Consider the following 22,713-nt stretch of genomic DNA (forward strand, 5'->3'; position numbering starts at 1 on the left):
CACAGAGAAGCTAAGCCATTTCAAAACACCACAGCAGCTCCAGCCTTTTATACCCAGCTTATCTTCGTCAACGCATTCGTCAGGTATATAATATCATCATCTTTTAAAACATATTAAAAGGTAAACAAAACATCTAATGCTTTCTTTACATCGATTAAAACTTTTTTTTTTCTTAAAAAGGGCACTATAACTTCTGATTTCCAATCCAATGAGTCCCCTCCGAAATTTATACGACCACCGCTTCCATAAGACCCTTATATGTTCCCAAGGCATAACTTATAACCATTACCCTGAGGTCTGCAGGGGGGGGGGTTATCATGCTTAAAGACTTAATTACTGGACATTTCAACTATTAACTAGAGCAAAATGGCTATCTCAAAATTTTAATTCGATGTGTAGGGAAAATGATGGGCGTGAGGGGGGGGGGGACTGTTTGCCCTCCAATCACTTTTGAATATCAGAAAGGGCACTAGAACTTTCAATTTCCAATCGAATGAGCTCCTTTCCAGATTTTTACGACAATTCCTTCTATACGAAGTGTCTGAAAAAAAAAGTAATACATTGTGCCCACATCGCTCTTCGCTTAGACAGCGCTGCCTATGATTAAAAGTTAAACAAAACATCTGAAGGTTCCTTTTCATCAATTAAAACTTTATTTCTGCGTAAAGAAACAAAGATCACTTTCTCTCGAGTGCTTTTTACAAAAGAATACATGATATATCATTAAAAATTTACATCTAATGTACAAAATCAAAAATAGGTTGCCTTGCTAGACTAATCTACCGGAGCCTCCAATCACATTAAGTCCATTCTTGACATCCTGAAATTGAAAACAACTGTTAGTCAGCGATAATGTAATTAGTAAATTATAATAACATAATATAGAACTGCAAGGGTCAATTTAAATAAGGCTACATTAGATACTGACCTAAGGTAGAGAGATTCTAGTATTGAGACATTTGATTAATGACAAATTAGACTGATTACTAATGGTCAAAGATACATATGTTAAGGTTTGATTCATGGGCGCCCATAAGCTGAATTCCAGGGGGGGGGGGCAAACCTCGTCTAATTGGCACTTTTACTGCTCTATAATAGAAATCTCAGAAGAAAAATATAAAAATAAGGCAGCATCATTCAGCCAGGGAGGGGGGGCGGGTACTCCCCCCCCCTGCCCCCCTTATGGGCGCCCATGGTTTGATTATTACCGTTTTTACTGATTTAAGGACTTCTTCTTTAGTCACTGTTTGTCATTTAAAAAAGGAATCAGTGTGCTGTCAGATTGAAATTCAGCATCGTCAATTCGGTTTCACATTTTAACATAATAAGTTTACGTGCCAGAAAATTTTACATTTTCATCTAACTTTAACTTCAAACTGGTACATTCTTCATTACCTGATTGAAAAGGTTCTTGGTTCCAAGCCCGTGTTTAAAAAGGAGACCGACGGGAAGGAGATCCGCCGGTAAGTAAATTCCCGTGAAGCATCTGTGAAAAAATGTATACTCCCAGTAATTATTGTGCCTGCTACGGCGTCCCAGGTTTCAAGCGACACGATCCCGCTCCCTGGATATCAAAACATTAGCAGAAGGTTGGAGAGCTGCCGGATCAATTTTGCTGACGACCAGCGCAAGATCCTAACAAATGGCAGTAAAGCATACGGAGTCTTCTAGATGCCGGGTGAGGTGTTCGCGTCTGGTCCCCCAACAAGCACAAGTAAGTTCTACTCGAAATCAGAAAGATAGTTCAAAGAAATCAAAGCTTGGCAGAAAGCTTCAATAATTCTCTCTAACATAGACTATAAGAATCCTCTTTAACAACCACACTGAAGGAAAAGGGATCCAGTTTCAGATTTCAGCTGGTTAAGTAAATTCTAATCGAAATCAGAAAGATAGTTCAAAGAAATCAAAGCTTGGCAGAATAGCTTCAAATATATCTCTCTAACATAGAATATAAGAATCCTCTTTAACAACCACACTGAAGGAAAAGGGATCCAGTTTCAGATTTCAACTGGTTAAGTAAATTCTAATCGAAATCAGAAAGATAGTTCAAAGAAATCAAAGCTTGGCAGAATAGCTTCAAATATATCTCTCTAACATAGAATATAAGAATCCTCTTTAACAACCACACTGAAGGAAAAGGGATCCGGTTTCAGATTTCAACTGGTTAAGTAAATTCTAATCGAAATCAGAAAGATAGTTCAAAGAAATCAAAGCTTGGCAGAATAGCTTCAAATATATCTCTCTAACATAGAATATAAGAATCCTCTTTAACAACCACACTGAAGAAAAAAGGATCCAGTTTCAGATTTCAACAGGTTAAGTAAATTCTAATCGAAATCAGAAAGATAGTTCAAAGAAATCAAAGCTTGGCAGAAAGCTTCAATAATTCTCTCTAACATAGAATATAAGAATCCTCTTTAACAACCACACTGAAGGAAAAGGGATCCAGTTTCAGATTTCAACTGGTTAAGTAAATTCTAATCGAAATCAGAAAGATAGTTCAAAGAAATCAAAGCTTGGCAGAATAGCTTCAAATATATCTCTCTAACATAGAATATAAGAATCCTCTTTAACAACCACACTGAAGGAAAAGGGATCCAGTTTCAGATTTCAACTGGTTAAGTAAATTCTAATCGAAATCAGAAAGATAGTTCAAAGAAATCAAAGCTTGGCAGAATAGCTTCAAATATATCTCTCAACATAGAATATAAGAATCCTCTTTAACAACCACACTGAAGGAAAAGGGATCCAGTTTCAGATTTCAACTGGTTAAGTAAATTCTAATCGAAATCAGAAAGATAGTTCAAAGAAATCAAAGCTTGGCAGAATAGCTTCAAATATATCTCTCTAACATAGAATATAAGAATCCTCTTTAACAACCACACTGAAGGAAAAGGGATCCAGTTTCAGATTTCAACTGGTTAAGTAAATTCTAATCGAAATCAGAAAGATAGTTCAAAGAAATCAAAGCTTGGCAGAATAGCTTCAAATATATCTCTCTAACATAGAATATAAGAATCCTCTTTAACAACCACACTGAAGGAAAAGGGATCCAGTTTCAGATTTCAACTGGTTAAGTAAATTCTAATCGAAATCAGAAAGATAGTTCAAAGAAATCAAAGCTTGGCAGAATAGCTTCAAATATATCTCTCTAACATAGAATATAAGAATCCTCTTTAACAACCACACTGAAGGAAAAGGGATCCAGTTTCAGATTTCAACTGGTTAAGTAAATTCTAATCGAAATCAGAAATATAGTTCAAAGAAATCAAAGCTTGGCAGAATAGCTTCAAATATATCTCTCTAACATAGAATATAAGAATCCTCTTTAACAACCACACTGAAGGAAAAGGGATCCAGTTTCAGATTTCAACTGGTTAAGTAAATTCTAATCGAAATCAGAAAGATAGTTCAAAGAAATCAAAGCTTGGCAGAATAGCTTCAAATATATCTCTCTAACATAGAATATAAGAATCCTCTTTAACAACCACACTGAAGGAAAAGGGATCCAGTTTCAGATTTCATCTGGTTAAGTAAATTCTAATCGAAATCAGAAAGATAGTTCAAAGAAATCAAAGCTTGGCAGAAAGCTTCAATAATTCTCTCTAACATAGAATATAAGAATCCTCTTTAACAACCACACTGAAGGAAAAGGGATCCAGTTTCAGATTTCAACTGGTTAAGTAAATTCTAATCGAAATCAGAAAGATAGTTCAAAGAAATCAAAGCTTGGCAGAATAGCTTCAAATATATCTCTAACATAGACTATAAGAATCCTCTTTAACAACCACACTGAAGGAAAAGGGATCCAGTTTCAGATTTCAACTGGTTAAGTAAATTCTAATCGAAATCAGAAAGATAGTTCAAAGAAATCAAAGCTTGGCAGAATAGCTTCAAATATATCTCTCTAACATAGAATATAAGAATCCTCTTTAACAACCACACTGAAGGAAAGGGGATCCAGTTTCAGATTTCAACTGGTTAAGTAAATTCTAATCGAAATCAGAAAGATAGTTCAAAGAAATCAAAGCTTGGCAGAAAGCTTCAATAATTCTCTCTAACATAGACTATAAGAATCCTCTTTAACAACCACACTGAAGGAAAAGGGATCCAGTTTCAGATTTCAACTGGTTAAGTAAAACTGGTTAAGTTTTAAACATATATAGAAAAAACCACAATAGAAAGAACAAAGCTTGGCAGAATAGCTTCAAATATATCTCTCTAACATAGAATATAAGAATCCTCTTTAACAACCACACTGAAGGAAAAGGGATCCAGTTTCAGATTTCAACTGGTTAAGTAAATTCTAATCGAAATCAGAAAGATAGTTCAAAGAAATCAAAGCTTGGCAGAATAGCTTCAAATATATCTCTCTAACATAGAATATAAGAATCCTCTTTAACAACCACACTGAAGGAAAAGGGATCCAGTTTCAGATTTCAACTGGTTAAATAATTCTAATCGAAATCAGAAAGATAGTTCAAAGAAATCAAAGCTTGGCAGAATAGCTTCAAATATATCTCTAACATAGACTATAAGAATCCTCTTTAACAACCACACTGAAGGAAAAGGGATCCAGTTTCAGATTTCAACTGGTTAAGTAAATTCTAATCGAAATCAGAAAGATAGTTCAAAGAAATCAAAGCTTGGCAGAATAGCTTCAAATATATCTCTCTAACATAGAATATAAGAATCCTCTTTAACAACCACACTGAAGGAAAAGGGATCCAGTTTCAGATTTAGTTTTATATTTTTATCGTAGCTGATTTTGTTGTACCACAAATAGAAAGGAGTGCATTTTAGTAATTTAATGATTTTATATTTTAAAAACTTATTATGTTTGTAATATTACAAGAGTATGGATAAGATTTTTGAGCTTGAAGGGGGAATAATGTTTGTTTAAATGTTCAAAAAAGAAAGTCTATGAAAAATTCACTGTTTTTCAGTTAAAAAAGCATTTATTATTGTTTACTAATTTTCAAGAAATATTGCTTGAAACTTCCTTTCTTTTTGAGTGTGAAGAGTTAAATGCACGAAAAATGACGCTCATTTATCAACAATTTATAGGGTTAGGAATTTTGAAATATTTGAAATGTCAAATAAGCTTCTGGCAATAAACAAGTTGATTAGCAACCAACTATAATTATTTTTTTTTTATAAGAGGTCCTAAAGTCGCACGATGATAAAAACACCCAGAAGTGGATGTCTCTGACATCAAGAGATGGGTGTCTTTTTGGTACCGATTTTTTTCACCATACAAAAAACGAGACACATCAAACTTTTCATCAGAAAACACATTTTGGGAGAAAAAATTAGAAACTTCTAAATAACCTAAGAACCAAATAAGATACAAAAAAAAAAATTAATTGAACCAATTAATAGAAACCAATTAATTAGACCAAGTGGGGTATAATTATTTTTACTGTTTCTTTTAGAGTATATAAACTTTAATAATTACTAGTGACGTTTTTGACGAGCAGCTATGGATATTCAGGCATCAATTCTTAAATTAAGCGGTATTTATACCAGTCCTTCGTCTTGTTATCATCAGGCTCTTTGAATGACAGTGCTGTACGGTTCCCCTTTCCATTCCGACTCTTCTTTTAGATCCTACAACTCTTCGGGATAGGCATGCATCAATTCTTCAATTAAGGGATATTTGGACCAGTACTTTGCGCTATCACCATCAAGCTTTTTCGAGAGTAGTGCTAGATTGATTTATTCCTCGCTTCCTTCTGACTCCTTTTTCAGAACCTGCAACTCTTCTTCTGCCAATTTGAGAATTATATAGACTCCTTTCAAATGTTATTCGTCAAAGTTTACCCTTTTTATGGCAAAACGCTTCCAATATCGAATCGCTTTTGCAGTACCTTATAAGCTTAAAAATACCTGCCATGTACAAACAGTCAAAAGGCCCAAAATTCTTTTTCTACCCTCTCTTAAACTCTGTGATGTGTAAGATATTACCATTTGAATTGCCACAATCGAAGGTGTAAATTCCCTTCTTTGAGGAGGGACTAGAGGAAGAAGGGAATTCAAATGGCAAATCTGATGCCTCAGAAAAACTCCATATCTAATACGTTGTAACCCCTTCCATTCAGGGATGGGATTTTATCTTATAAAAAGAAACATCTTCGTTTTCATTTAAATACAGGGTGAAATTTGATCGCATAGACATGCATTTCAGTGAAATTCAAATCGCTGCACTCCGACCAAAAGGTCATATCAGCATGTAGTACTTCAGTCGTACCTAGCTTTAAGGTGGTTCCACTTTTTATTTTTATATACTTGTCCTTTCATTATGAGCCAAAAGGTCACATCAGCATGTAATACTTCAGTCCTACTAAGCTTTAAGGTGGTTCCACTTCCAACGCCTACAAAGTGCTTTGTTTTTATGTACTTGTCCTCTCATTATGAGCCAAAAGGTCATATCAGCATGTAATACTCAGTCCTACTAAGCTTTAAGGTGGTTCCACTTCCAACGCCTACAAAGTGCTTTGTTTGTGCTTGTCCTCCCATTATGAGGCAAAAGGTCACATCAGCATGTAATACTCAGTCCTACTAAGCTTTAAGGTGGTTCCACTTCAACGCCTACAAAGTGCTTTGTTTTTATATGCGTATCCTCCCATTATGAGCCAAAAGGTCACATCAGCATGTAATACTCAGTCCTACTAAGCTTTAAGGTGGTTCCACTTCAACGCCTACAAAGTGCTTTGTTTTTATATGCGTATCCTCCCATTATGAGCCAAAAGGTCACATCAGCATGTAATACTTCAGTCCTAGTAAGCTTTAAGATGGTTCCACTTCCAACGCTTACAAAGTACTTTGTTTGTATATGCTTGTCCTCTCATTAAGAGCCAAAAGGTCACATCAGCATGTATTACTTCAGTTCTACTAAGCTTTAACGCGGTTCAACATCCAACGCCTACAGTGCTTTGTTTTTATATGCTTGTCCTCTCATTATGAGCCAAATGGTCATATCAGCATATAATGCTTCAGTCCTACTTAGCTTTAAGGTGGTTCCACTTCCAACACCTACAAAGGGCTTTGTTTTTATATGCTTATCCTCTCATTATGAGCCAAAAGGTCAAATCAGCATGTAATACTTCACTCCTACTAAGCTTTAAGGTGGTTCCACTTCCAACGCCTACACAGTGCTTTGTTTTTATGTGCTTCTCCTCTCATTATGAGCCAAAAGCATGTAATACTTCAGCCGTACTTAGCTTTAAGGTGGTTCCTCTTTTTGTTTTACATGCTTGTCCTCTCATTATGAGCCAAAAGGTCATATCAGCATGTATTACTTCAGCCGTACTAAGCTTTAAGGTGGTTCCTCTTTTAGTTTTCCAAGCTTGTCCTCTCATTATGAACCAAAAGGTCATATCAGCATGTAATACTTCAGCCGTACTTAGGTTTAAGGTGGTTCCTCTTGTCGTTTTCTATGCTTGTCCTCTCATTATGAGACAAAAGGTCACAACAGCATGTAATACTTAAGTCCTACTAAGCTTTAAGGTGGTTTCACTTCCAGCGCCTACAAAGTGCTTTTTTTTACATGCTTGTCCTCACATTATGAGCCAAAAGGTCATATCAGCATGTAGTACTTCAGCCGTACTTAGCTTTAAGGTGGTTCCTCTTTTTATTTTACATGCTTGTCCTCTCACTATGAGCCAAAAGGTCATATCAGCATGTAGTACTTCAGCCGTACTTAGCTTTAAGGTGGTTCCACTCCAATGCCTACAAAGTGCTCTGTTTTTACATGCTTGTCCTCTCTCTTAATTAGCCAAAAGGTCACAAAAGCATGTAATACTTCAGTCCTACTAAGCTTTAAGGTGGTTTCACTTCCAGCGCCTACAAAGTGCTTTTTTTTACATGCTTGTCCTCTCATTATGAGCCAAAAGGTCATATCAGCATGTAGTACTTCAGCGTACTTAGCTTTAAGGTGGTTCCTCTTGGTCGTTTTCAATGCTTGTCCTCTCTCTTAATTAGCCAAAAGGTCAAATAAGCATGTAATACTTAAGTCTTACCAAGCTTTAAGGTGGTTCCACTTCCAATGCCAACTAAGTACTTTGTTTTTACACGCTTGTCCTCTCATTATGAGCCAAAAGGTCATATCAGCATGTAATACTTCAGCCGTACTTAGCTTTAAGGTGGTTCCTCTTTTTGTTTTATATGCTTGTCCTCTCATTATGAACCAAAAGGTCATATCAGCATGTAGTACTTCAGCCGTACTTAGCTTTAAGGTGGTTCCTCTTTTCGTTTTACATGCTTGTCCTCTCTCTTAATTAGACAAACCGTCAAAAAAGCATGTTATACTTAAGTCATACTAAGCTTTATGGTGGTTTCACTTCCAACGCCTACAAAGTGCTTTTTTTTTACATGCTTGTCCTCTCATTATGAGCCAAAAGGTCATATCAGCATGTATTACTTCAGCGTACTTAGCTTTAAGGTGGTTCCTTTTTTTGTTTTACATGCTTGTCCTCTCATTATGAGCCAAAAGGTCATATCAACATGTAATACTTCAGTCGTACTTAGCTTTAAGGTGGTTCCTCTTTTTGTTTTACATGCTTGCCCTCTCATTATGAGCCAAAAGGTCATATAAACATGTAGTACTTCAGACGTACGTAGCATTAAGATAGTTCCTCTTTTTGTTTTATATACTTGTCCTCTCATTATGAGCCAAAAGGTCATATCAGCATGTAATACTTCAGTCGTACTTAGCTTTAAGGTGGTTCCTCTTTTTGTTTTATATGCTTGTCCTCTCATTATGAGCCAAAAGGTCATATCAGCATGTAATACTTCAGCCGTACTTAGCTTTAAGGTGGTTCCTCTTTTTGTTTTATATGCTTCTCCTCTCATTATGAGCCAAAAGGTCATATCAGCATGTAATACTTCAGCCGTACTTAGCTTTAAGGTGGTTCCTCTTTTTGTTTTTATGTGCTTGTCCTCTCATTAAGAGCCAGAAGGTCACATAAGCATGTAATACTTCAGTCCTACTAAGCATTAAGGTGGTTCCACTTCCAACGCCTACAAAGTGCTTTGTTTTTGTGTGCTTCTCCTCTCATTATGAGCCAAAAGGTCATATCAGCATGTAATACTTCAGCCGTACTTAGCTTTAAGGTGGTTCCTCTTTTTGTTTTATATGCTTGTCCTCTCATTATGAGCCAAAGGGTCATATGAGCATGTAATACTTCAGACGTACTTAGCTTTAAGGTGGTTCCTCTTTTAGTTTTATATGCTTGCCCTCTCATTATGAGCCAAAAGGTCATATCAGCATGTAATACTTCAGCCGTACTTAGCTTTAAGGTGGTTCCTCTTTTTGTTTTATATGCTTGTCCTCTCATTATGAGCCAAAAGGTCACATCAGCATGTAATACTTCAGTCCTACTAAGCTTTAAGGCGGTTCAACTTCCAACGCCTAAAAAATTGCTTTGTTTTTACATGCTTGTCCTCTCATTATGAACCAAAAGGTCATATCAGCATGTAATACTTCAGTCGTACTTAGCTTTAAGGTGGTTCCTCTTTTTGTTTTTATGTGCTTGTCCTCTCATTAAGAGCCAGAAGGTCACATAAGCATGCAATACTTCAGTCCTACTAAGCTTTAAGGTGGTTCCACTTCCTACGCCTACAAAGTGCTTTGTTTTTATGTGCTTCTCTCTCATTAAGAGCCAGAAGGTCACATAAGCATGCAATACTTCAGTCCTGCTAAGCTTTAAGGTGGTTCCACTTCCAATGCCTACAAAGTGCTTTGTTTTTATGTGCTTGTCCTCTCATTAAGAGCCAGAAGGTCACATAAGCATGCAATACTTCAGTCCTACTAAGCTTTAAGGTGGTTCCACTTCCAACGCCTACAAAGTGCTTTGTTTTTATGTGCTTCTCCTCTCATTAAGAGCCAGAAGGTCACATAAGCATGCAATATTTCAGTCCTACTAAGCTTTAAGGTGGTTCCACTTCCAACGCCTACAAAGTGTTTTTTTTACATGCTTGTCCTCTCATTATCAGCAGTAAGTTTTCACTTTTACAGAGGCGATTAAAGCTTAAATTTGATTCGATTCCATTATAGTAAAAATGAGTTTTGTAGATATTGTAGCGCACTTTCAGCCTCTTTTCATTTCTAGGAGTCAGCCATCGTAAGTAGCATCTCAGAAAAAGTGAAAATTTATTGCTTATGATATAGGCACAAGCACATAAAAATATTGAGAACGGTTTAAGCTCTTCAAATTTCTAAAGATGAGCCACGATAAGTAGCATCTCTGAAGCAACTTTGTTCCTTACTCCAATAGGTTGACACCTATTATGGGTGTGTAAAATAACTGAATTATCTGTCATGACAAAATCCAGCAATTGTTTATATCTTATCGACATTCCAGAAAACTATGGATTAAGATCGAATGATGGATGAAAGACCTGACCTGTCACCGACCTGACCTGTCAAAACAGAACCAGACCTAGCCTGACCTGTGAACCTGATAAAAGCCGACCTGACCTGTCCCAAAAAAATATAGGAAAATAATATTATGAGCTGTACAGTAAGAAAAAATAAACCAATAAAAAGCAAAATAAAATGGTAATAATAATAATAAATAAAATAACAAACAAGAAAATAAAACAAATACAGTAATCAAAGTAAAAAAAAAAATAATGAAATGAGAAGGTTGGTCTAAGACCCCTCTGGGTGCATATTTCTGTCTAGATATAAATAGTTTGATAGTTACTATAGTTTGATAGTATAAATAGTAGATATAAATAGTTTGATAGATATAAATAGTTACAACATGACGAGTTGTAAACGAAACAAGGACGAAAGTAAGCTGGATGAAATATGATGAGGTTGATTATTTAAAGCCACAGCAGAAGCGCAGGTATGGTTTTCAACCTCCGGGGCAAATATCGGTTTTTACCGCCCTCCCTACACACACACTATCACTACTACAGAAATAATCGTATTGCCAAAAAATAAACCCTCAGTGGCTGCACCTGGGAACAGCCATTTCCCTTGCCCGTATCCTCTAGCTATGCCACTGTGCCAGACCATAAGGCTTAAGAAAATACGCCTCTTACCGTACAACAAAGTTGTTTGGGGAGGGAGGGTTGTTTCTCAATTTATAACTCCAAATTAAGACTCATTTTATAATGTCACGAGGGACTAAAATCATATATTTGTTATCACAAATTTATTTGTATATCACTAAATTATAAAAAGTTAACAGTTTGTAAATATATATCTTTTCTTACCGTCAAATGGTCAAGGGCAGATTCAACGGCTTCAGAAATAACTTTTTCACTAGATTCTTGATGAGACCTGGAATAAAGAACTAAAATAAATTCCCTTTTCTTTTTCTTTTTTTTCGCAAAAATAAAAAGAGATAAAAACACATAAAAAAACAAAAAACTGGAATGAGATTATTCTGGAATAGCAACAGTATTTGTACCAGTAGAATTGAACGATGCCACAGGGGTACGTACCAGAGACTCAAGAACTCTCCTAAACCTCATGGCCTTTCTCAAAAGATTTTATGTCATTCATTAATTATCTAGTTTTCTTCAAATATGGGAGCCCCTAAAGATCGCACCTATCTTCTTAATAAATCTCAACGTACATACTTGGTGGCATACACAAGAAAAGCAGAGGTGATATACCGGGAAGTTTTGAGAGCAGTATTCTGGCTAGCAAGAATATGTTTTACCTTCTTCTTCTTCGGATTAGTATGGAGGCGCTTTGGCATATTCTCATCACCGAAATTAAATGCTCCAGTTTGTTGCTACGACTGAATTCGAACTCTGAGAACCGTGTTACTAAGCTGAGATCAAATTCACTGCACCATTAGAGGACAGTTTTATCTACGGGCCATGCTACTAAACCGCTATCTATTAATTTTGTCATAAGCAGATTGTAGATGGCAGAAACTACGAGTGACAACCACAAGAATAGAAAAAAAAGATTAAAGTCCAAATTCTACAAAACTTCGCGCTTAGACTTTGCCGTTGATCCAAAGTTTTGCTATTCCAGATTCACGCTATTTTAGAATGTGATAAATACTAAAAATAGCAAAAACACTTTCGTTTAGACACTGGCAACTCACTGAATTGGATGAAACCTTCACTTTCATTTATATGAATCTCTGAAGGCAAAAGGGTCATCAAAATTCAATTCTAACCTACGAATCTATCGGGCCAAAAATTAATTGAATTCCTCAATTCAGTTGTTATATCGATGCTCGCTTTTCAAGGCCTTTTTGCGACTATTATTTGTGCCTAGCCTGAGAAACTATCTACCCTTGTTCACGTTACAAGACATGCCTGTCTTAGCTGCATTTTCAAAGTGGAATGATTCAATCGATAAACAATTGAGACATAAGTGCACACAGGCTCAACCCTTAGGGGCCATAGTTAGTATCAAAATATGGGTTTGCTACTGGCTGACAAAATCCTCGTTTTTTCTCACTTATTTCATTTTATTTTTCATTCATTATATCCTTTCTTTTCTTTGTTTCAAACGTCATGTATAGCCAGTGTGGTCTTAGAATGTATTTGACCCTTAGGGAAAGGGGGAGGAGTTTTTTTATCATAGTTTGTCCAGTGGAAGGATAGAATACTCTTAACGTTTCCAAGTCTACGATTTTTTTTTCTAAAATTTCTTCAACGTTTCCGAGTATTCCTTAGATACATACGTCACGCGGTACTCTCCTTAGATCGGAAAGTGGCTACAACCTTCATTCAAAGCTAGGCTATTTCCGCAAATCATGCTACGAGTCTATCAAATGCAAGAGTTAAATTATCAAACGTTAAATAATCACGACTAAAGAAAAATTCTTATTATGGTTGTTTGTCACTGTGTAACTCACAACTAAGATGGGAAACGTGATGTACGTTATACTCATCAAGCTGATTTATGTCCTTGGTAAATTTTATGCAATTCTTAAGGGAGAAAATCGCCAAACTTGTTATGTTACAGTTTCCACGCCCAGAGTTTTTGAGTAGAACATTTCGAGTTATTTTTTTTTATGAAGCTTATATTTTTTCAATTTCTCGAGAAATACGTTTCAACTATTCCGTAAAGTTCTTATAATGTAACTTTTTATGCAGAGGTTCATTCTATGCTCACAAGTTTTTCGTATGCATTATGAGCCGTTTTTGGCAGAATTTTCAGAAAGTCAGACAAAAACAAATTCAGCAATCTATAACGAAAATACTATTGGTTTAAAAAAAATAAATATAATAACACTTTTGAATTCCAAATGAAAAGCTGCAATAACAAGCAGATTCTAAAAAAACTAACCACCAGAAAATTGAGCCCTAAAAAACTTACACACGAAAACCTCCCCTGACGAAAACTCGTCCCAAAGGAAATCCACCCCTGGACGACTTGCCCCCATGGAAAACTCAACCCTGTAAAGCTACTTCCAGAAAACCTCTATGAAAACATCCCAATATGGATACATCCTCTGGCTGAAGAGACTTATTATAGTATTCTTATATAAGTATTATTTTCGGTATAAAGGAAAAATTCCCGACAATGATTTTTTTGAGAACTCGAAATTATTGTACTATTGCAATTAATTGATTTTTGGATTTGATCACATTTTGGACGAATTTCGATCACATTGAACGATTTTTCACACGATTACCCCCCACCCCGACTCTCAACCTCTTGTAGATGGTTTGAAGTCAATATTTTTGTTATTTATAAGTAGTCTTGCTTCTATCTAACTGTTTATGCAATAGGTAGAGATCAAGAAAAAAAAATAATAAAAAACCATAAATGCTTCCTTTCTACCGCAAATTTGCTCCAAAATAAGAAACCTATTTCATAATACGCCCCCTCCAAAATAAATTCCTCTGACGGTGCCTAAGGTCTTGAATAGAGAAAGTAGTTCCCTTCAAATTACAATTTTCCCTAAATCCTCAAATTCATCCAAAACGGGCCAAAGTAAACCCCAGATGTTTTCAAATTCTTTCTGGTAGCAGATAGTGCTATATTTTTGTTGCATGGGAGTAACCATCAATGCCCACTTTTTTCTCCGCAGCTATAATAATAACATTAGTATTTTTTGGTTAAGCATTTTTATAAGACTCAATTTATTTTAATTAGAAGCTTAGAAACAATGAATTGCACGATAATTCGCCTAATATTTTAAGTAACTCCGAAAAACTTAGTTTCAAAAGCATTAAATATTAAATAAAGGCAATATTGCAAAATTTTTGCAATACTATCCACCGAATTTGTTATTTCGAAGTTGTTACCTAATGTGTTTAGGATATTTGACCTCGGGGAAACTCATAGAATTTTTTTTTACATCAATATGTTCAGAAAATCAGCTTAATTACACAAATTCGATGTTCATATAGTTTTTTCAATTTCGATTATCCCGTCCCTATCTTGTTTCAGAATTTAATTGTAAACTATGAAACAGTAACGAATCGCACTTTACCAGTTTGAAGGAAGAAATATAAAGCTTGCACTTTGGTTTTTCGGCAAACAGTCTATCAATTGATAACCCCTAAAATCTTGAATAAAAAAATTAACTATCAGACTTCAAATTCGGAAGTCTCAACGTGTTTAGGGTTAGAACCACCGCTAATATCATGTCTAAAAATACAAATTGCGCTTAGTTTGATGCGCGAAAGATTTTTGATTAAAATTTAAAACAAGCTTACAATTTTGGTCTTTTGCCATCGTTTTTCCCAGGATTAAATCTTCCTCCTTCTCCTCGAATGCGGTTCATAGCATGCTTGTGTCGAGACTCGTGAAGGTATTTCTGTAAAATAAAAAATCTTCTATAAATTCTAATTTTTTTTTCTTAATATCCTATATTTTGAATGCCTATTCTTTTATTCAAAATACTTTTTTTCAAAAAGGTTGTAATAATTCAAAAGTATTATGAGATATTTTTGTTTTCTAAAAGGGAATTATAGCGGAAATTAGTAAAACTACTGTGTCATTACCCTCTGTCAATTGGTTCAATTCATTTCACTGTGTTTTTGGTTCTGAAAACATTTCGAAGTTACTTCTTCTTTTTTTTCTTCGGAGCCCATTATATCCTTTTATCTTATTCGTAGAAAGAATTATTAAATACATCTTTTGATGTCTTTCAATTTTTTTTTTTTTTTTTTTTTTTTTTTTTTTTTTTTTTTATAAAATATAACGTGTTAAGAGAAGAACAATGTAGGAAGGGAAACAGATTTTTACAGGTAGAAACGCTTTAATGAAGGTCCTATCCTTGTGGGGTAAGCAAAATAAGTGCAGTATATGAACTAGTATTATGTGCGAGAATAGTATTGTTGCGATTAAGGCAAAAACTGGGGTTAGTGGGTTCGAACGGGATCAGTATTTAAGCTGGAGTGTAGTCCTCGCTTATATGGATTATGCCCAAGGAAGTACTGTTAAGACTTTCATAGGCTTACAATGTACTGATTGGGGGGGGGGGGTAGGGGTCGCCCTGGATCCATTATCGTTAAGAAGACCAAGTCACTGAGACAAGGAATAGAATAAGACACATGAAAATTTCTTCTTTTTTCAGTCCAAACTTTCCATATTTTCCTTTAATTTCGCAAATAGTTCATCTCAGTACTTCCCTTGCTAATGCCCTAACGAGGATACTAAGCCGGAAAGCTTAAAATTATGACAATGTAAAAGATGAAAGGGAAAAATCTTAAGAAAATAGTTTGTGAAGTCGCTGATGGTGTCCAAGGGAAGAGAGTTAGAAACCCTGCTAGGAACAATAGTAAAATGCTCTATATTTAATAGATAGGAGGGGCTGTATAAGAATTATTTTAGTGGTCAATCATACAAAAATAAGAGGAGTGCAAAGAAAGTGGAGAAAACATTGAAATGTGAATTAAGAAAGAGTGAATAAGGCCACGAATACAAATGCTGAAGATCTGGCAGATGCAGCCAGACGGCATAATAGTAAAATATTGTATAGGCATGTTAGTAAATTGTATAGTCCCAGTTAAAGATAGGAGCGGGGCCAAAATTAGTAAAAAAAAAAATAGTTAAAGAGAGATGGGCAAAACATTTTTAGAATGAGCTAAACCGGGATAGAGTTACAAGAAAAGATATAGAAAAAAATTAAAAAGTTTGTGACACTTCGTATGTCACGAAAAATTAATGACAGTACTTAATGGATTGAAAATAATAAGGCCCAAGGTACTGATAGTGTGCTAAATGAGTTTTTTAAATATGGTGGTTGTTAGGTTAGGAATAAGTTACTGAAGATTACGGATATGAGCTTTGAAAAAGGGGAACTACCTAGCGATTTTAGAAAAACTCTAATTAAACCCCTGCATAAAAATGGTGATAAGAGTGAGTGTGGCTATTATAGAAGCATTAACCTGGTCTCTGTAGGAACCAAATTACTTAGTATGATGCTACTTTTTTACTTGGAGATTTGGTAGATTAAGTTTTAAGTAAAGAACAGTGCGGTTTTAGGAATGGTAGAGGATGAGTCAACAAATTTTCAATCTTAGATTAATAATTTAGAAATGTCTGAGTCATCAAACGACTTTAATCCTAAGTTATATAGATTATGAGCAAGCATTTGACTCAGCTGATAGGTGAGCTTTAGTGAAGGTCCTATGCTTGTGTGGTCTACTAGATAAATACATTATAAAGTGATTAGTACTATGTACAAGAGTAACATCAGGAAGTAATACTTTCCTCGGTTATGCTGACGATTTAAGCATCTTAAATGAAAATGTTAGCAAAATGAAAGAACTTTTAGAGGTTTTGTGAGTTCAGGGTGCAAGAATAGGTTTGAAAATTATTGTCAAGAAGGCTAAGTCGCTAAGACAAGTCAGGTATGATTCTGGAGCGTGGTTGTTCCGAAAAACGGAGGAGGATTTGCTAGACTGTTTCCAGAGAAATTGCCTACGGATTGTCTTGGGTATCCGACTGACTGACCGTATCTCAAACAGTGAGCTGTATCAAAATATGGTTCAATTCCGCTTTCTAGGGAGAGAAAGAATGAGATGTCTATGATATGTTCTGCGGTTGAAGGATGACAGGTTCCCAAAAATTTTTCTTGTCGGCCAACCAAACCCTGTCGGCCAAAGTCAACTTCTATCAATGTTTTTGAACATATTGCGGTGTCGCATGCATAACGTGTATGTTTTAGTCTGTTCAGTTTGTTCAGTACGTTTCAGTGAACATTACAACCCAAAATATTATTTCTGTTAACTGTGCAACCCCAATGAGTGTAAGAAAACGGAAAGAAAAGAGAAAGACAAAACGACGCTGGCGACAAAAACTTTTAACGTATAACCTAACATTAAAACGTAAAAGCGGCTTGACTTCTGAATATCAATTCATCCATACAGTCCATCAAAAGGCTATGGGACGCCACCACAACACTAGGCCCAGAATATATAGAAGAAAGAATAAAAATCAACAAAAATACCATTTTGTGCCGATTGAAAAGGGAAAGGAAAGTAGAAACAGAGACACAAAAGAACATGAAAAACACGTTTAAAAAGGGAAAAAAAATAGAAACATAGACTCGAAAAATAAATAATAAAGTCATCCAAAAATACACTTGATATGAACTTTTAATAAAGATTCAATATATATTAATAGCTAAATAGCGTCTCACCATAAAACACTATCCACTGGAAAGAAGACAAATCAGCGGAAATTTGACGATTCTGAACTATAACGATTTCAAAATTTAACGATTGGCCTGTGTTAATTTCGAAGAAATTTAACACAGACCAATAAACCTACGTGACAGATCCTCCGTCTTTTGAAGAGTATCAAAGAACACCGTAACGTACTGTCGGGAAACTATTAAGATCCCAAAATTCAATTGTTTGAAATTATTCACTCAATTATTCCACCCTGTTGGGATATTGTTTAAATAAAGGTTTGAATCAATAATACCGTATTACTAAACATTTATATAAAACAAAATTACTCACCCTTCGCTCCTTAGGTATTTTCCCTTCCTGTTCTAACTTGGCCCTGGCTGCTCGTCGTTTCAATATCCTAAAAACAAAAGTTTGCGGTGAAAATACTACCATGATTGCATCAGCCTCTGTCATCATAAGTTGTGACATTAAGATCTTTAGCACTAAGATCTTACTTCTAAGATCTTACATCTTTCTGCACAGATTATCGTTCTTCAGTTCATTATTGCTCTAAGATCTTACAGCTCACTGATGTTAGCAAACAGTGCGAAGAACGCCATTTTTCTGCCACACAGAACAATGATGAGAAAACCTCGATGATATACTCATCATTGCTCTTAGACCGCTGATCAGAGCAGAATGATGAAAGACGTTTGCAAAAGAACGGCATATGAAGTAAGATATTAGTCCTAATATTTCATTTTAAGCGTTCTTTGTCGAAAGATGTAAGATCTTAGCATAATGATGAGCAAAAGAACGACCCTATTATAAGGTATGATATTCTGAGACATTAGCCTCAGAAAGCATAAGGTGTGACAATGCTGCCTATAATGAACAATATATCTCAAAGGTCTGGCGGTTGGTGGTCTAGGGGATGGCTACGGAAACCATCCTGGTGACACTGAGAAAGGATATCAAAACAAATAGCTTCCCTTTGAAGACCAAAAATATGGAAAATGCGCAAAATTATGTAATCATTAGAAAAAATGTTATTTGTCAGTCTTGGAAAAATATACTTGGGTACCCTTACTAGTATGGATATGATCAGAAAAAAATTATTCAGAGATTTGGGGGAATTCACAATCTTTGGTGTAAGGAAATCTAACAATAAATGAATTAAATCACCGAGAATTAATAAGTGTTTCTAAAAGCTAGATATTAAAACATTTGCTGATATTAATTTTGACAATATAACTAAACTTACTAAAAAAAACAACGTTTTTTAAACTACCATTTACAGATTCCTGAAATATTTAAAGGCAGCCATTTTTCAAAGTGGCTTACATCTTCTTTTTTCTTTGTTCCCTGTATAAGCAACTGGTCCTTAATCCCAATGAAGGCGATTTTTTTTTTCTGTAAAGTTGTGAAATAGCATCTTTAATATAACGTCTTTTGTAATATAACGTAAGGTAATACTTTTTGCAAAACCATGCCTGAGATACGAAAAAATATCCAGTTTTGGGGTTTTGTATTCATATCATATATTAGTTTTATATGGATCTAGCAACATTATTGTTTCTATTACATTTTGGTGCAATTTTGGTTGCACCTCTTATTTTACACCTTTGGTGCAGTTCTTGTCGTTCTTTCAATTACTACATATAAGAAAGAAAATACCCACTGAAAAAAAAGTCAACCTCGTCTCGAAATATCACAATTTTTCCATGAGAAAAAAGTTGCTGATGGTGAATTGATTCAGACTGACTAGTAAAACGTCCAATGATTTTAAAAGTATTTCAAAGAACATTTCTCGGAAAGTATGTTTTTCGACTTTCGTCCAAGTAGTTGTCTAATGACGAAGTGGTCGTGCCTGGTCGTGATCGTCCAAGAATGAGATGGTTCGATAGCCTGCACCAATTCCCAAACAAGGGAAGAATAGGAACACGGCTGCACAAGACCAGGTGTCCTGAAGGAGGATGGTGCCTGCTCTCCAGACGCTGGGACCAAGTCGGAAGGTGAATTAACGTGCACGCTAGTGTATTTCCCGCTTAAAGTGGTAGAGTAGAGAGCGTTACTAATAAACAGCAACTGTACCTGTGTAGGTGCTGTTCTGACCCCTCCCTTGTCAAAAAATGTAAATGCTATACTAAAAATGCGGCCTTGTTGGCAATTTATTAGCAGGAAAGACGTAAAAAGATCATTGCCTGAAAACTTAATTGTTTTACAATTTCATCGTGGTAGAATTTTCCGATATTTTAAATCTAATTTGCTTTGATTTATTTCAAGTATGTACGGTATTGCAATAAAAAGTCCAAATTGCTATCAAAAACTACCCTGAAAACTTGTGCCTCCCTTGAAAAAGCATCGCTGACGCTAACTTAACTTTCTGAATTACCGCCGTCAATTTAAGAGTGAGTTCAGGCCGTGAACTACGGTAGTTGACCAGAGTTGACTTGACTACAGTAAAGTCAACCATCTTTCGGACAAGATTCCAAGATCAAAAGTTTGATCATCGTCCTTAGGTCATTGACTCTCAGGGCCGTTCAAAGAGAGTAAGGCGACCGGAGCCAGCTACCCCGGGTGCCATGGCTGGGAATTCCCAACGCCCCCAGGTGATTGACTCTTAGGGCCGTTTAAAGCGAGTACGGCCAGATTTAGCTGCCCTGAGAGGACCGGGGCCCTGTAACTAATTTTGTCCCGGGCAGCAAAACCGTGAGAACGGCCCTGTTGACTCTACTCAGTGATTATATTCTATGAAAGATTCTTTTCGGTAAAATATATGAGATGTAATGCATGAGATGTCTGACTTAAGCGAAAAAATTACAAAAACAAAATATATTTCGAACTATACTTTAATTTGGATTCTACAATTACGAAGGAATATTTCTTGAAGATAGCTTCAAATCTCGAACTCAGTGAGAAATTCTTTCAACCTTTGCTTTCTCCTTTCGGTCAAATTTGGTTTTCTGTTTTTCTTTGATTTTTTCTTTTTTACCTCAAGATCGTGTCTTGTTTTAGACAGAACATTTTTCAGCATGGCCTATTATTAAAAACGTTTCAACCGAACTTACAATGATAATGAAGGGGAGGGTTATGTTCTAAAGTGGACCAAAAAAATATTTTTGAAAAATATCTTGCTGACATTAAGTAACTAAATCTTAAACTCCTAACTTCCTGCAATAACTATGAGCACCCAGGTCGCGATTCTATTCTATGAATAATTTTATCCGTAGCATTCGAATTCGAATAATTGCATTCGGAAAAACAAAAGGTCAACAAGAGTTTCAGGCAGTGCTTCCATTTCTACTATATTTTAGAGTAGACTACTTTATTTTGAATGCTTCTCCTCTAATATTATTAGATCTACTTTGTTACTTTATTTCTACTTTAAATTTGGATTTTCCACTTTTTTCCTTGCCGAGCCTATGGATTTTTGTTACGGTAATAGGAATTGTGGATACAACGGCGGGATTTTGGCAAAGGTGATTGACAAACGTTCTTGTTTTTGTCGGACTTGGATAGACCCGCGAAATTTGAAACAAAATAACCAGCGATGGAAACACCGACGTGATAGAGAAATACAAATAGAAGCACCTATGCACATTCACGATTTTAACATGCTTAAGAAAGAAGTGCTAGAAGTTGTGAACAGCCTTTGTCACAATTTCATGGTAAAAGACTATGTGAAACAAATTGAGTCTGTTCAGTCTGTGAATCTTAAAAGAAAAGAGTTCTTCCTACCCGCCTCTAAGGTTTACCTGGGACTAGAAGCAACCACCCGTCTGTTTTCCTTACAAGGAAAAGCTACAAAGTTCACGGAGAAATGCAAGAGGATCAAGGAGATTGCCCAGAAATTTTACATTAAAGCTGTTCCCAGCTAGTCGACTGATTTCCATTTGATCGGGATATTTACAACTTTGTAGAGATTGTAGAGCCAAAAGTTACATCGGATGATGATATTATATCGTTACGGCTTTTTTGCCGAAGTTCGGGCACCCCTCGTGGGATTTTTGGATGGTTAAAAAAGAGTGGCGGGCATTGATGCTGCTTAGTCCAGACGACAATTTGCTCAGTGGCGGAAACCCGATTGATTTTTTGAACTGGGTGGTGTCCATCAAGACACTAAGGGGAGTTCTAAAGTTCACTAGCGTTCTTCATATCATTCGGTTTATTTTTGGACTTCCCTGCTCAAATGTCGTTGTCAGCGTCAAATGTCATATGTCAGCGTTATGAAAACAGTAAAAAATGAAAAGAGGAATGGTCTCAAAAACGTAGCTTTTGACTTCGACGATTTCTTTCAAGTAAGGGAAGAAGCGTAAAGCCCCCCCCCCCTACGTTCACCGAGAGTTTAAAGAAAAAATGAAGTCCATGAAATTCGATGCGACTGTGTCCGAGTGCGTCGCTATTTTAGGCACTGGGAAAGACGATGGGGATGGCGACGAAAAAGATGACTCGGGGTATTAATCTTAGCATTTGGCGTTTTCCCTTAGAACTTATCATTTGATAATTCTCCTTAAATTTTTCTGAATACAGTTTAAAGTGCGTCTGCATTCGGCAATTTCTGGAAAACTGGGAGGCAGGTAGCAGTCTACACTAGCTAAAATCAAATAATTCAAAAGATCAAAATGCAGGCGCTGTCCTTAAAATCACGCTTTAATTGATTCATTTTTGCTACTACACTCTGCTTCAAATTAACAACTCAATATAAAAAAAAGTCAAAACAAAAATAATGCGCGAAAAAGCGACCGGTTGGATATCATTTATGCCAATCCTTCGTATCAATTCAAATAAAAACGAGGGTGTTGCAGAAAATAGTGACAAAGAAAAACAAACAAATAAAATATATTCATATGGTCCAGAATCTGAGATTTGGACCCGGAATCTATAAATCAAAATCGAACTTAATTAGTCGATAAATACAAAGCACTGTTTTAAACATAAAAGAAGATGTTTTGGTACAAGTAAAAGGTCTTGAGTTGCAAAATAGGTCGTCCTGAACAAATGCTATTAAAAGTCAGCCTAATAAGGCTTTACTTGTGACTTGGGAAGCAGTCAGAAAATGGAGAAACTTATAGAAATTTTGGCATTGAAAATAGGGATTTCTAGGGGTTTTCCAACAGCTCTTTAGGGATTGAAGTGGAAACACTGGTAATA

The 22,713-nt window shown here is 35.7% G+C and overlaps 1 protein-coding gene across 1 annotated transcript in view; it reads right to left on the bottom strand.

The window, feature by feature from the left end:
• Positions 1–636: 636 nt before the first annotated feature.
• Nf-YA (nuclear factor Y-box A) overlaps positions 637–22,713 on the bottom strand; it is a 58,210-nt gene continuing 36,133 nt past the window's right edge. The window contains exons 6-9 of the mRNA XM_089108350.1: positions 17,911–17,977; positions 14,653–14,753; positions 11,230–11,296; positions 637–820 (exon numbers count right to left, since the gene is read on the bottom strand). Coding sequence (XP_088964476.1) covers positions 770–820; positions 11,230–11,296; positions 14,653–14,753; positions 17,911–17,977 — 286 coding nt within the window. The 3' untranslated portion in view covers positions 637–769. The remainder of the gene's footprint in view (positions 821–11,229; positions 11,297–14,652; positions 14,754–17,910; positions 17,978–22,713) is intronic.

This window comes from Artemia sp. Qi Xiang Cuo, chromosome 2 (genome assembly GCF_049724085.1).
Source record: "Artemia sp. Qi Xiang Cuo chromosome 2, ASM4972408v1, whole genome shotgun sequence".
NCBI lineage: Eukaryota > Metazoa > Arthropoda > Branchiopoda > Anostraca > Artemiidae > Artemia > Artemia sp. Qi Xiang Cuo.